At 39.7% G+C, this 16,236-nt stretch overlaps 1 protein-coding gene across 11 annotated transcripts in view; it reads right to left on the reverse strand.

The window, feature by feature from the left end:
- LOC308064909 (uncharacterized protein) overlaps positions 1-16,236 on the reverse strand; it is a 31,636-nt gene that overhangs the window by 15,093 nt on the left and 307 nt on the right. Inside the window, exons 1-7 of one of the 11 annotated variants that reach the window (XM_080390166.1) lie at positions 14,002-16,203; positions 12,239-12,355; positions 10,015-11,851; positions 6,850-6,969; positions 5,794-5,913; positions 4,530-4,649; positions 152-274 (exon numbers count right to left, since the gene is read on the reverse strand). In XM_080390166.1, the coding sequence (XP_080246292.1) occupies positions 152-274; positions 4,530-4,649; positions 5,794-5,913; positions 6,850-6,969; positions 10,015-10,240 (709 nt within the window). In that variant the 5' untranslated portion in view covers positions 10,241-11,851; positions 12,239-12,355; positions 14,002-16,203. Of the gene's footprint in view, positions 1-151; positions 275-4,529; positions 4,650-5,793; positions 5,914-6,849; positions 6,970-10,014; positions 16,204-16,236 lie in introns of those variants that run through there. The other 10 variants (XM_080390157.1, XM_080390160.1, XM_080390162.1 and 7 more) reach the window with 10 other exon arrangements.

Below are 16,236 nucleotides of genomic sequence, written 5' to 3' on the forward strand. Positions count from 1 at the left end.
AGCCTATGGTATCAACATGAATGCCATGCGCAAAGGAAATAATTTGTTGCTCAGGTATGCTTTTATTCTTGCCTTAACCCTTCTGAATTACATTTTACCAGTGAGAAATTTTCTTTCAGCAATTTTAGATAAAGTATTAGTCAGAAAGTACCTGATTGTGTGAGGTTGAGAATAGCACCAACTGCATTTTGTTGGACTCTAGGATCGTAGGAATTGGCAAGAGACAGTAGAGGTGTAACTCCTCGAGCAGCGCCAATAGCCTCTCGGTTGGACTCTGGAGAAAAGAACCAGACAAAGAAAGAAAGAAAAAAAATCCACCTTACTGTGAGCCAGGAGCAGGACAACTAGAAGGACCAGATCTCTTCAGCATTCACTTCTCTGACTCTTTGGTATATATCAAAATTTCTCTGCATGCGCAAAAGAAACTGTTAAAAATTCCAAGAGCTCAATGGGCAAGAAACTAACTCCTGATTTCTGAATTAGCCATAGATCTATCACAGCTGATTCAATGCTTTTGTTATGTGACTGGGATGATTAAAATAAAAGGACCATAAGTCCCTTTAGACAGGTTAGCGAAGTGCCATACTTGCCTTTTACTCCTGGCATGTCTATCAAGATACTCACAGTGTGCCAACCACAAACTACGTAACTGACTGCAGGTAAAACGGAATTAACTTAGCAGGGTATATTCAGGGACAGTTTCTCTCTTTGAGCGTGCCTGTGTCAGTCCTTTGACAGCTACAGGCAATGCAGTGGTTTCTAAAGACAGAATCTAATTTAACCACTGGAATTTGAAAAGATGATGCTTCTCTGAAGTGGTGATGCTTCCTTGCATGGCAGTGTGTTAAGTTGTACAGTTGTATTCAACATCCTGAGGTACAGGGAGAATTCAGACAAGATCTGCAAAGTCCCTTGAGACTCTTGGATGAAAAACTAGGGGAAAAAAACCACCCTGTAATACTTAAATAAGGCTATAAAATTAACTATATACTATAAAATGCTATATAGCATGTTTATATACAGTGTATATAAGTATACTACACATGATAAAGTTATACTATGCTATGAAATATAATACAATTTAGAAAAAAATAATCTGCTTTTAGTTCTACTCCTTTTGTTTTGGACTTACTGAAGGTAGCCTCAGCTGTGCCATACTGAAGAGAATCCCACCATGCTCTTTCTTACCCCTCTACCATAAGGCCATCAAAACATTTGCAACAAATAACCTGCTGCCCTACTGAGACAGCTATGGTCCTCTCCCCTTTACTGTCTTATTTACTTCTATATGTTATCTGTATTTGTATCTTATAAGCATTCTAGTGGCATAATTTTGAAAAAATAAAGTGTTGGCCATTATGATCTTTGAAGCTGATGAGATTTAAATGGGAATTAGACCAATAAAAAATTATCTTAATGTCACAATATTCTGCAGATTATTTTATAAAAAGAAAAAGCTAAGTTCACTGTCTACATCTTCCGCTGTTTATATGAACCAAAATGCCACTGAAGACCACAGGAGTTTTAGCTGAGTTATTCCTTCATTTACCTGCATTTCTAGACAGTTTAAACAATGGCCAGTCTCTGGAAGTTTGCTGAGAGAAACATGAAGCAGAAGAAAGCAAGAAATGCAAAGGTATTTGGATGAGATCAACTCTTCAGGTGCCAACTAATTTAGAGTTAAGAGAATAAAGTCATTATTTCTATACCTGCAGCCTGTCTATACTGGGAAACTGACACACCAAGATAATCCAGGATATTTATTCAAGTATAGTTCAGCCAGTATCAGTTTAGTATTCCAGGATAAGTCCTCTTCTGCCTTCACATGAATATTTTATACTGAAAGAAATACCTTTTATTCTGAAAAAAAAATACACTAATTTTTGAGCAAAATAATTGTTCTGGGAAGACTCATGTATTTAAAAATAGCTTTTCCATGTGGGAAGCTATTATTCTGGTGAAATATTATGGTCAATTTTGTAGACAAGCCTTTCTTCAATCTAATCAGCCTGCAAATTGCTCTTTTGTTTCCCACAGCAGAAGCAGAAATTCTTTTTTGCGGCTCCAACTGATGGAAACCAGCCTGGTGTGATGTAAACTCTCATTAATTGAGTAAAGAAGAGGTAAAGAGGTAAAAAGATTGAGAATTCAGATGTTGCCTCTTCCTTCACTCTTTCACACAACATGTTCCACAAATGCTTGAATTCAGATACGTTACCCTTCCTGGATTTAGAACTTTTGGTTGTGCTTCCATTTTCATCTTTTTTAAACCACTCTGAAGCACGAATGGCTCACTCGAAGGACATAACTGAACAGAATACTTTTCTGAAGCAGCCTCTTTAAGATACCAGAGTCTGTGAGTTAAAATTAAGATAAACTCTATAGAGAATTGCCTCTTGCTTTACTCTCATTGCTGTGGTAGCTAAATATAGTCTGAAAAAGAAATAAATGGATCCAGCCCATCTAAATCCTAGTGAAACCAGGACAGAGATCCTCAACACTGATCAAATCCCAGACAGCAGTCCAGCCTGCGCACTTGTAGGACTGCCTACCTCTGTGTTCAGCAGATGCCTTCCTATCTAGTTCGAAAGTTCCGTGGGTGCTTTATTTGAAATACATGTGCTCAGAAGTACACTGGCAATTAAGGCAGTGTGCAGAGGCATCAGGTGACTACCCTCAGCAGAGGATGAAGGTGGATTGGATCTGGAGTGGTTGAGGGTTCCCTATACCCTGGGTTAAAGACAGGTATCTAGAAGGGCCAGGGTGCCTTCAGGACCAAGGAACACCCTTAGGTCCACAAACAATTTGCTTTCTCTGTGGGCTGCTTAAAAATAGGTGAAGGGATCTCTCTCTGTAGATCTTTAGGGACATAACTTCACTGACCATACATAAAGAAGTCCTTCTAGGGCCAGGTACCTAAAATTTCAATGGTGTCATGCCTAATTTAGACTTTAAATGAGGCAATTTGCATTCTATACAAAGTAATGTAGTATACAGAGTTCTCAACCTGACCGTATTAATATGCACTGCTTAAAAATAAGTTTCAAAGGGAAAAGTGTTTAAAAACCTGGGAGAAAAAAAGGAAAAAAGGATAAAATGCAAATCAGCACTTTGATGTAGTTGGAGCCTGCTTATGCAAGCCCACTTTGCAATACAAATACTTAAATGAGGAAGTAACTTTTTCACCATGCTTCTCTCAGCCTCCTGGGAGATCTGATTGCAACTTCCCACACTGAAGAGGGAAAGTGGTGGAATAAACACTACAGGAAGGGAAATAAATGTTATTCACGGCTTTTATACAGGCCTTTACACAATTTGTACAGTAGAATTACAGTTTGCGAAAGGTTGAATAAGCCAGACTAACGTGATAACATTTCTTTTGGTAAGTGTGGTTGACCTTATCTGTCTGGATGCTAGGAAAACATCTATATCATGATTTGAAATATAGTTAAGCAAAAGAAGTTGGTGACAAATGCAAGTAGTACATGATGGATAAGGAACTTACAAAAAGCAAGCTGGCAGCAAGTTTTGCTGAATGGGAATGACCATCTGGAAGGCAGCTACAAGTGGAATTCCACAAGGACTTGTAGTTGGTTTTGAACCAGAAAGTTAATACAAAAGTGTGAGTGCAGCACTGTCAATGCGGTGGAGGACTGGAATATTTTACAAACGACAGACAAGTTAGAAGAAAAGCGACAGAAAGAAAATGAAACCATATAGCACAAAATGCGGGGATGTGCACTTGGAAATGTTTGTTGCAGACCCTTAATTAATTGGTGTCTGCTGGAAATAGCAGCAGAGGAGGAAAAAGACTAAGTCAGCTGCAGGATGGCATCACCATGATGCAATCACAAAAAAAGCAAGTGTTATCATGAGATGTACCACCAAACATATTTCCCTGGATGCCATAATAAAAGACACAGGTGATACCCCAGCTGAAATACTGCACGTTTCTGGTGATCTCTCTTTCAGAAGAGATGAAGTCAAAATGGAACTCCTGCAGCATTTATGTATATCTTGGGATTCTAACAATGCCTGAGGTCTGTGGTACTAAAAGCAGCAGATGCAATGGCTATGTTCCATTTCTGGGACGTGTTATTTACACCCAGAATGACTATGAAATTGAATGGAGGAGCCTCACTTAAAAGAAGATTCTTAAATGAGCTTGTTTTTTTCAGTCTAGTAAAATGGAGAAGCCTCATCAACATAGACACAACACAGGCAGAACTACTGAAGCAAAAGCCAGTGTAGACAGTAATTAAGATAAGCTGGTCATGAATAAATTTAGGTTGGAAATCAGAAAAAGGTTTGTAATCACGAGAGAATGAAAGTCAGAAACACTGGGAAAAAGATCTTAACTGGAATCTCAAGAGACTGAATTTATGATGTGGAACACCAAAACTGGCTGCTGCATCTTGTGACTCTTAAGCCAACTGCAAATAGGTTGTTTCACTGTTTCAGCTTGAAACACCCGGTAAGAGTTGAATGAGTTCACCGCAGAGGATAAAGGGAAAGAACAGCACACTCACCTGAAACAGCCAAAATCATGGTGCAAGCACAGGAATTACACTGGACAGTGGGATCCTCTGACTCAAGCAGATCCAGAATTGGCTCAAGTAAACCCATCTGGACAACTAATTCTTTGTCAACTATTCATAAATGCAAGAAAAAATGGACAAACAGAAAATTAAACAGTTAATGCCTTTGTGAAAAGAATGTATCTTCCTTTGACTGCTTTGGGGGCCTATATTATGATTATGCAAGTAGACCTAAGATGCAAACAGCCTGAAAGGCACTCACAGTCCCTAGCTTGGTTTGCTCAGTTCCTCTTCAGACTCATAAAAGCCTGTAAGAGATGTTCAGAGGTTCTAGTTCAGAAGGTCCAAAATATTTCTGCTAGCAATTGTTTCCAGAAAGGTTCATTTTGGAAAGCACAACTGCAACTTTCCAATAGGTTCATAATTTACTCAGCCCCACCTCTTTTTCTTCTGAAGTCTACCCCTTAAATATTATTTTTCACTTGTAAATAGAGACATGATATTATTTGCAGCAAGATCCTTTAAAAAAAAAAAAAAAGAAAAAGAAAAAAGCTAGCTTCGCTGAAGACTGTCTTCTGCTGTTATGGGACAGCATGATGGAATACCTGTTGTGGCCCAGGTGCAAGGGAGTGCAGTAGTAGATGCAACAAGGACTCCATTGAGAAGGTGTGGGGTGTTCATGCCCTGTCTATCAACATAAACTTTACTGGAAAGTTTTTCATCTGCAGCTCCCAGACCCTATCTCAATTACATTTGTCCTATTAGCTACAGAAACAAGTGAGTTCTATTAAACATTTCTTTTTTTTTTTTACTCTACAAGCAATTTCAGACCAAAGTCCAGCTAATAAATGACAAGAAAATGATCAGTCTCATAGGCAGGATTTATTTCTAAGAGCTGTATCTGTTGCTTGAAAGGTTAAGCAGTGGGCTCTTGATCCAAGAATGAGAATAGCACAGCTGTTCCTACACCGGTCTGGGAATAATTTATCAGCATTTGCACACAGAGCCAAGATCTCTTGCCACATGATATAACCTAGCTGGAGGAATCTGGTATATCCTGGTGCCACCAGTATCTATGTGGCTTGTAGACAGAAGTGGACTCACACCTGTCCTGTCAGTGTCCTACACAATATTTGTCCTACACAACTTTGGATTTCTGTAGATCTGGGTGTGTAGATGTGCCATCCTGCTGTCTGGGTCTGGCTGAAGAGATTACTTTTTCATCTGAAGAGAGGTGTCTTGTTTAATTACTCACTATTTCCCTCCAGCAAGAAGTTGACAAGGGACAAGGAGGACATCTGCTGCACCTCCAGGTCAGTGGACCGTAGTAAGGCATAGAAGGGTTCCAGATGCTCCACAGGCAGAGGGATGTTCACTGCAGGAATGAGAATAAATATTCAGGAGTTTCATCATTCACCGCAGTCACATTTTAATCTTGTTGGTCTCAAGCCTCAGGTGCTACTATACATAAGCTGAGTGGTGTTCCCCTTCATTTAAATTCTTTTGCTACTAGCAAAACAGGGCAAGTTTCCTGAAAAGGTTTTCAATAATCAAATACTTCAAAAACATCATGGGAAGGGAAGCAATATGCCTTGCTACCAAACAAGTCATTCCACCTCATAGCAGATCCTTGTGTTGTGGCTATCTACACTTTTTATCCAGCAAAAAATACATGGGATAAAGCTATCAAGCCAAGTGCCAGAATATTATCCCTGAATTAAATTTTAAACAAACAGATAAACAAACAAATCACAGCCTGCTTCTTGCTGGTATTTCTATCTTTTTGCAGGACCCAAGCCCTTGCTAGGATTTCATTTGGCATACCCAGGCTGACTCCTAACTGTTTACAAATTAACGCAGGAGACAAGTGCTCCCATGGAACAGCTGGGACAAAGAAGCATGTTTCCTTCAAAAATTCACACTACAATTTGGCCTCTAGAGCTTTCTCCTCTTCCAAAAATTAATATAAAACATTAAACAATCACTATGTCCATTTCCTTCTACCATATTTTGACTGTCTTGCTCTCATGAGATTCAGTATACGCTGACTTTAACTACTTTGGGTTCTGTTGAGTTTTACAGAAGTATTACAATTACATAAATAACAGTCTTTTATAATCATGAGAGAGATCTCCTCACAGCAAAACCCAGAATGACTCTGACCACATGGCAATGACAGCATTTCCATTTTCCTTAGCAAACAACACAGCACAAAGGAAAAACTTTGATTAATGAATCAAAGGAAGTTTCACAGTTGGAAATAATAATTTATAATTATGTGAAAATTTTCTGTAGCACTGAGATAACTTACTGTGCTGACTCATATGCAAGTAATAGAGGGCAGCAGACTGCTGTAAACCTGGGTTTTCTGAAAAAGCTAAGGTCCTCAAGGCTTCCAGAGGGTCTTTTCCAAGTGGTGACATTTCAAAACCTGAAGATACACAATGACAGCACAGACTCAGTTACACCTGAAAAGGGTTAGTTTACAAAAAGAAATTAAAATTTACAATCAACCAAACACATAAGGATTTTTGTACTGCAACACTGCCACAGAGCCCATCTCTCCTTATTCATGTCTCCATGAGCAGAAGCAATAAATGAATCTGGAATAACCTGTCCTTGGCAATGCCTCTTGTGAAGATCACAGAGCTAGCATGTGGAAGCAAGATAAATTATAACCTTTAGACACTTTTATGCTATCCAAGGTAATGCAGGTGTTCCTGTTCTCCATAAAGATCTTTATCTTCTCCTGAATCATAGAAGATCTCTCTTAAAATATATCTACTGAACCAGCATTCTTAGTTTATGAGCTATAGAAAGATTATGTATTTCTAATTCACTGCTTTTTAAGTTCACTGTGTCTCCTGTCCTGGGTATTACAATAAAGGATTTCAGGGAATAGCAATATGGATTGCAAATGAGCTTGCCTCAGGCTCAAATTTCTAGCATGAGTCTACCTGTTCTCGAGTATGATAGTTCCCCTATGAATAAACCAGATGTTCAGCGATAGCCATCAAGTAATAGCAGTCGTGCATGACTTCTCTAAGTATAATATACTTACAATGTGTGGAATGGAGCAGCAGAGAAGAAAAAAATGGCTATTGAACCAATGCTCAATCGTATAAACTGTTGTAAAGGTAATGTAGCATAAATTGACCGGTGGAGCACACAATTTTAAGATATATTTTCAGACAATAGATTAAAGCAGTGCATTAAAGACTGAAATATCTCTGTAAACAAGATCTAGCTACTTCACCTCTCATGGGATATAGAGATGCGAGAGATGTGAGGGGTGTGAGCTTTCATGCATCAGTGCAAAACTCAACCAATATCTCAAGCCATTAGAAGCTGCTGATAGAGTAGCAAACTCCTAGCTTCAGGATTAGGTGAGCAGGCTTCACAGAACTACTTCATATAGAGATCAATTTTGTTTAATAATTAACAATACACACAAAGGGAAAGACTATCCAGTGTGCACAAGGTTTTAGAGAAAAAACAAAAATCCCTTCATGTGGTTTAATTCTGTCTGAATATCACACATATCTTGTGCATTTTTGTTTGGGGAAGTGATAAAGCAGAAGCCGCTCAAAATCTTCACCTGCCTATAGCATCAAGCATTTGCTGCCTTAGCTAACAGCTGAGCAAGATGATCACCCGTGAAGTTTTTCTTTGCACCCAAATTGTCCAAATATTGGCTCCCTGCTTAATATAATTTGTCCAGAACTAAGGATGGGCTTGCTTCATCTTGGAATAAAATACACAGGCTGTGCTAAAATAAGAGGGATGGGTCTTGGTTCTCTTTGTGGGGCTTCCCTGCCACCATCTGCCTTGGAAGCAGGATTTGGCCAGTCAGAGAATTAATCTTGGTTCTTCTTCCTGGGTGCTATGTATATCCTACCACAGACAATGGAACCTTCCTGAGAGCACACTGTGTACTGCTGTCACAGCTCTAGGCTCCCTGCTGCTGTACCCCAGCTCCTGAGGATCCAAGACAGCCTTTTGAAGACCCATCTTGGAAAGGAAAGGATTTCTCAAGAAAACAGCCTTTTCTGGAAGCACCAGTGGGTGCTGCAAAGGGCCATTCTGGCGTCACCATTTTTTCCAGACCATCCCTTCATTGCATCCAATCCACTGACTGCCAAGACAGTCTCTTATACAGTCAGGAACATGCTAGCCTTTGGAAGAAAAAGTTCAGCCCTGGAAGATCTCCACTGTACATCAAGCTGAAAGATGTGGTCCCATCCTGGATATGGACTTCAGGATTTAGCCAATGCTTAATGTGCAGAAATTAGGAAACCGTGTCAGCAGCACAGAACCCCCCACATTCACAGGGTAATGATGCCAGCTAATACCAGCTGAGGCTAATTCACTCATGTTCCCAACAACCAGCGTCACAGCAATTATTCCACGACAGATCATTTCAAACAGCGTCAACTGTGCCATGCCAAGGAAAAAAGGCCCCCCTCACAAGATGGTGTTATGTCCCCAAAATGGCAAGTAAAATAGTAATTTGTGTTCCACACCCTTCACACAAATGAAAGTAGAAGGCTATGCAATTTCATGTAGTAGCTTTAGCCCAAGGTTGTTAAACTTAAAGCAATATACCCTATTAGCTGTGAGAAGGCAAAACCAAACATGCAATGGCCCCTACCTAAGCTTGAGACAAGGAATGCTTTTAGGCTGGACAACTGAGAAAACACACTCATCCAAGATTATATTCTGTGACTGCAGGAGTGAAATAAAAAAAGTTTTCCTATTGATACTGTTGTATCCTAGGAGAGGATAGAAAGGGCACTGCAAGTAAACAGGGGTATTAGGTAGGTAGCCTGTAAAGCTGAGGAGATACATGAGGAGTTATGGATCCACTTTGATTCAAGCACAATGCCATGATTGTGTTCAAGCCTTGTGTCTAAAATGTTTTCCCCAAACCCTTAGGCAGGCTAGTTGTTTAGAAACCTGGGAGCCCAACAGTGCTTGTCACAGGATGACTTTGACCCTCTCCACATACAGCACCCCTCACGCAACTTCAGGTGTTCTGCAGCCAGCCAACATGGATGTACACAACTGAGCGAGGACCACACCGTGACTTCCCCGCTCATAGCTCAGCACTCATGTAGCATCCAATGTTGGTACAGCCTGTTTCCAAGCTTTGTGATCTCAGTGACTGACTTCGAAAAATTAACTTCAATTACTAGGAGTCACTTCTGTGAAACATATTTACATAAGTTATGTATTAACAGTGGTGGCAGAGCAAGAAAGTGGCTGACCATTTCTACCTAGATCCAACTGTTACACCACTTGAACCCTTGGTGTCTCATACACAAAGAAAACACTCCGTAGCCCTTGCCTTTCCTACATCATCACCAAGCTGCTCCGTGCCATGCCAGAGCAGTTCAGCCAGCAATCTGTTCTCAACCCACAAAATTAATGTCCTTGTTCTTTCACAACCCTTCAGAAAAAAAACAAGTCCTCTTACCTGTTTCAATATGCTGCAGAAACTCCTGTGCTGTCACCCTCTCGTGGGGCTGCAAGATGGGCTTGTACAGCTGTCTGGCTTTACAGCTGTTTTGTTTTAAGCAGGAGCATTTGCTTATCAGAGTTAAGCATTCCTTGATGCCATGCACCAAGTCGGAGGACATCCTCTGAATAAAGGCCACGAAGTCCTGCAGCAGCTGCATGCATCGTCCACACAGTTGACCCATTCTTGTTCCAACAGCAGCACAAAGCAAGAGGAAAAGGAAGGAGATGGAAAGAAAAGCTTCTTCTCAACTTGTCCAGTTTTTGCGCTAACTTGCTGCCTCAGTGTTAGTCCTGTCTTACAGATGTTAACGCTACACCTCGTGCAGCTGCTGTAAAGCAGTCAAGCTTCTGCGTCCAAAAAGCTAAATTGCACAACAAGGCTGGTTTCTGCAGATCTCCCAGAGTCTACAAAATACTATTTAAAAGGCTGGACTGGAGCCACACTTAAACACCCTCCCTTTGCTTGAAGAAAAATTAAATGATGACCTAAACACATTTTGTGGAGAACAAACAGAGTTTAACTCCTGGAGCATCCATGAAAAGCTTCATCAAGCTAGAAAAGCTTTGGGATAATGGAAAAAGCAACCCCAGTTTTTGTAAGGCAGCTTTCCACATGAAAGGTAGGCACCACCTTGTCTGCATGTGTACAAGCTGTGGCTGCCAATGGGAGAGGAAGATCAAGGGTAAAAAAAAAAAAAAAAAAAAGCATGCAAACAGGTTTTTCTGGTTTGTGCCGAAGCACAGACCAGAACGAAGGCTGTGGCAAACAGCTCATAACTCACTGGACTAAGACTTTGTAAAATCAGCAAGAACAGAAAACTGGGGGGAAAAAAATACAGTGGCCAAATGAATTTAGAACTATGTTTTCCTCCTGTCAAGCAAATCCGGCAGAGTGGGCTGGATAAGCTAGTAATGGGAGGATGCAAAAAATATCTGCAGTTTTCATGCAGAAAAAGGTAGCAGAACAAAAAAGACCAGTTCTCTTTTTGCTCCATCCTTTTGCTTAATTTTCCCGTCTGGTGCATGTGCCCACCCCTGGTTAAAGAGTTTTACAAATTACCTTGGTCTAATTAAAGTAACAGAAAATGACATTTGTAATATTCTTGAGGTTTCCAGTAAAATCTGGTTTGATACAAGATCACCTTTATCAGAGAACCAGTAGGTACTGGTCTGATGGGTGCTGATCACTTTTATTAACTTCTTTTTTATCCATGGATTTGGTGGATTTATTTTAATTATTGTATTTGATACATTTATTAGTAAGTTTTAGCCTCATTGTCATTTAATAGATTTTAAGTTTCTACATAAATCATGCTTGAAAATCAACCCTGTGTTCTGCACCCATCTCCAAACACTGATGAACAGGCTTACCCAAATCTCACTGGTCCATTCAGCTACTGCTGTTTCTTCTCTTACACACAATATAATTTTCCTAAACACAAATATCACACAGCACAAATAAACCCACCTACACCCATAAAACAAAAGGTATGAGACCTCTATTACACAATGCAAGCCATTACAAAGAATCAAGTCTTTGATTTTTCTGGTTACTACCTTGACCAGCTCTGCAAGCCCACTGAGTTCTGATCTCTGTCTGGCCTCTTAATATCACCAAAAGCAAGGCTAATATTCCTGTTTTCTCAATCTTTTCAGCGGAGATCTTCTGAAGTATTCTGAAGGAAACCCATGTGATTGTCAGGTCCTGCTTCTGCCATTGCTTGCTCTTCCCCTTTTCGTCATAATTTTCCACCCTTCAGCTTCCATCCTAAAAGCAGTGAGGTGGCAGATCACTAGAAACGTATCATCACATGCACCTTCTGCCTCTTGCTCTGTCCTGTCTACAGGACTGTAAGGTTTAATTGTTGTGAGATTGTTTTTTTTAAGGTGATTTGAACTGTGCTGCACCAAGATGAGAAAAAAACAGGATTGTTTCAATGAGGTACTTGTTATTAATGATTGCATTCCTGTAGCATATCCTTACTAAGCATTTAAAAATGTGGTATAAACATTAAAACAGCTTTCCAATGTATCTGTAAGGAATGTATTCCCAAAATGGTTTCAGCAGTGCTGAGCTCTTGTCACTCCATTTGAAATATATGGGAGGTAAAAGAAATGCATGACACCTGAAAACTAGGCTATAATTTGCCTGAAGGCATAAAACTCAGGTGTCCCAATACCTTGTTTGATGATTCAGTCAGGAAATTGTTCTTCTTTGATTTGAAACCACTACTTGAAAGCCAGTGTAGAAGGCTGGTTTGTGGGTCTTCCAACCTCCTCTGAATTCACAACAGCTGCTGTAAAGGTTGCAACCATAAACCCCATGTTTATGATTAGCTTCATGACCTAGATATGTTTCCTTATCTGATTGAATGAAATGTCAGCTCAAGACTGCAGAAGTAGAAAGGGAAAAAATTAGTAGTGCTGTAATAGTGTTAAACCATTTTCCTTCTACTTTTCTAAAAAACATGTTCCAAACAGTAGAAACTCCACACCCCACACCCTGATTTTTTTTTTCCCCACAGCAAAAAGAACACAGTTCCTTTGTGAAGTGTTAAAAATAAAAAGCCTCTCCAAACCATTTATATTCACTTGTGTGCAAAAGAGATTTCTATTTGGTAACCTTACTGTATGAAGACTATTTTAGAATTCCGTATAAAATGCATTTGGAACTTTAAATCTAATTGCCAAATAATAGATGAATGCTGTAGCTAAATGGGGCTTTCGAGAGAGAGCTTCCACTGGTCCAGCATTTTATCTGCTGTGTAGCTTCTTTGCAAAGGACAGAAAATACTGCTTTTGGGCACAGTCCCTTAAGCATCTGACACTACAGTAGGTTTGTTTTGTTTTGAATTAAGAACAGAAAATAAAAAAATGTATCTATTCATCTCTAAATTCATCTGCCATTTCACTCACACAGCATGCCACTGCTTGAACCACTTCTTGGAATAGAAATTCCTTTATCTAGTTTGCAATGGTGCATAACTTTCGATTGCTCAAAAGTTGACTGGCATAGGAGAGATGTACACAAACACTCTTTATACTCCTCTTTCATACATCACCTAGGGCCTTTTCATTCTAACAGGCCCAAAAACCCCTCAGGCTCTGACATGAATATTGGGAAAAATGGGTCAACAGCTTTAATTGAGCTATGGTAGGAAATGCTTCCCTCTTAAAGGAAGAAAATGATAGCTCCAGGTTCTGAATTTTAGAAATACTGTTATCACCGTGATTTTAATTGGTGGAAAAAAGATTTTGGGGGAGTGTAGGAGAGAGGCAGAGATTGAGAACATATGGAGTCCTATTTGACTTGTATGCCAGTAAAATAAGGTACTCAAAGGACTGCTTAAAAAGCAGTAAATGAAAGAATGAATATACTTACATTACTCAAGAATCCCAAACTTTTAAAAATTTGAACTAAATTTGCATTTTATGAATTTGTCCCATGTAATTTTTTATTGCAACCTTTGTTTTATACAGGTTTCACTCTCATACCCTTCTGTTCAGGGGTGAAGAAAAAACTGTACTGTTTAGAAAGCTGTAAAATGATGGCTGTGCATTACTGCTTTGTTAGTAACAGATTTGATTTAAAAGGTGACAGCTCCTCAGATACGTAGCAGGTCTTTATTGTCCCCATATCTGCAGTTTAGGCCTCCTCACTTGCACTGATTCATGTAGCTGCTTTTTAAGCCACATCTATGAAATTTTATGGCTTCAAAATAACAACAAAAACCAAATCAAAGGCCTTAAGTTCTTAAACTGGATCTACCATTGACAGAATAGTAAAATAAAATGATGAATTAGAAAAAAAATGGTTGAGGAAGCAGAACAGTTCTAAACACTGAGTCTGATGTGTGTGACTTACATTGCTACTGAGCTCTTTTAAATATATATATATATCTTTTAAATATGTGTGTGTGTGTGTGTGTGTATGTATACTCACCATCAAGATTTTAGGAGGAATTCAGGCTGAAGAGCAACAGCCTATAGTCATTTCAGCAGGGAGGAAGCCAGATGCAAGGGCTTGATAGACCCAGATTTGTGAAAAAACTGCCAGGGGTTAGGTTACTTCATTGCATAGCTAGGCACAGCTTTGTTTGCATTCACTGCAATTTCTGTAGAGTATAAAAGGAAGTTCTCACTGCATCATATTCCTTGGCTGAGGTACTTGCTCATCCTCTCTCAGAAGGAGAGTGCCATCTACTGAATCATTCCCTTTACACAGCTCCCTTGAGCCGCGTCCCACTCATGGATTGACAAAATCTACCCAAGTGGGTTGTAAAACCGAACAATGATTTAGCACGAAGAGAAGCTGCTTTCGGTGTGAACCTCTATTGTGAAGGAACAGCTGCAAGTAAAGAGCCAGGCCAAAGATGGTAAGTAACACTACTGACTTGTGCAAACCTATGCTCCCATTTTATGACAAGATTAAAACCAACCTTGCTCTGGGCTTCTTCATTCTTAATACATCTTAGGAATTGAGGTTACATTATCATTTTGTAACACTTAATAGTGGCATTCCCTGATGGGACAATCCGACTTCTCTGCTGACTATAAACCATGGACTTTCCTACTAATTTCCCCTTTCTACGTTAATGCTCAGAGTAGAAGTACTCAGCTGACTCACTGAATAGTGAGGACATCTGCTAACGGTCAGTAGAAGTTTGGCTTGGGCCAGTGATGACACAGTATTACTGTGCTATGTCTTCATGTATCTTCCCGTTGCCTTGAACTTCATACTTTCTTGTAAGTTTTCTGGACTGTTGCTGTGTTAAGATAAAGCCGCATTTTGAGTCACGGCCAGAGACACTATCCTCTATGAACACAAAAATTATTTTTTTCCTGGTAAATATTTTGCTTTGTAGCAAAAGATACTGCCTCTAAACATCAAAGGTAGGTTAGAGGTGCCTATCTTAGAAGTCTGAACAAAATGTATATAAAAAAAAAATTCTGAAATTTTACAAGGTAAATTACCACTCAAAGGCAGGGCATCAAGTATTTGAAGAAGTATACCGGCTTGCAGGACAGAGGTGAAGGGAGACCTGTCAGGTTGTGTTTCATATTAGAAACACTTAGAAACCCTTGGAAAACCGCTGGTATGATGTGTTTGAAAGAGCAGGTGCATGTCCTGATGTTTTTGCTAACAAGGGCCTGCACTGACAAATGACAGAGCCCATAGCTCAAATGTCAATTTTACAAAACGAGTGAACAAAAAACTTGAAACAACTTGCACTATTTATCATTAGGCAAATGTATTTGAAATAACTAAAATACATTCTCAAAAAGTTTCACATTATAGTTTGTTTTAGTTTGTTTTTTTATTCTGGGTCCCTAGTATGTTGTCTTAAAATACAATGGAGAACTGAAAGAGTAGAAGTAACGACCCTTTCTGTCTCAGTAAGATACATACCACATATCTCAGAAAAGAGAGCCCTCCATCACTGAAGAACATGAGCATCCCACAAGTCTTCAGAACCAGTAAGAAGTATGTGTGTGTGAGCTTGCGTGCAGCCAAATCCCACAACAGTTCTGAAAATCTAACTGGCCCTAGCAAACTGGCTTCCTCCCACAAGTCCCTTATCAAGCAGCCTCTCTCTGCATTAATAGCGTCTTATTGTTGGTTACAGCAAAAGCTGTAGCATGTGCACTACACTTGAGGTACAGGTCAGTAACCCCTACCCCTGCATAAGGCGAAAAAGCTTAAAAGGAGAGATGGAATTGTGCGTCCCTCTAGGCCAGGCTGTTCATCAGTTAACCACAACGGGTCAGACTTAAAAACTTTAACTGGGTTTGTTTCAGCACCAGCCACTTACCGGTCGCTGCCATAGAAGGCCACGCTTAAAGCACTTAAGTTCTTCAAGCCAAAAGAAATAGATTTAAGCAGTGCGTTACATTCCCTATGCAGGAAATGGCAAACCAGCATTTGGCAATTGAGTCCGCTTCCCATCTTCTGTGCCTTTTTCCTCCATCAGCTGGTTTTGGCTGCCTCCCAGTCATTGTCCCCTGAATTTAAAAACTCAGTTAAAATCGTGCATATGCATCCTTTCCTGCTCTTTTTTTAATGTATACGCTTTTTTTCTTGCCTCATAATATGCAATAGCCTTTTAAAAAATTAATCAGCTGCGTAAAATTTGAGTAGTGCGGAATGTAAGACTCGCTCAGCCGACACACATCTACG

Source organism: Falco punctatus, assembly GCF_963210335.1.
Source record: "Falco punctatus genome assembly, chromosome: 5".
In the NCBI taxonomy this organism is placed as follows: Eukaryota; Metazoa; Chordata; class Aves; order Falconiformes; family Falconidae; genus Falco; species Falco punctatus.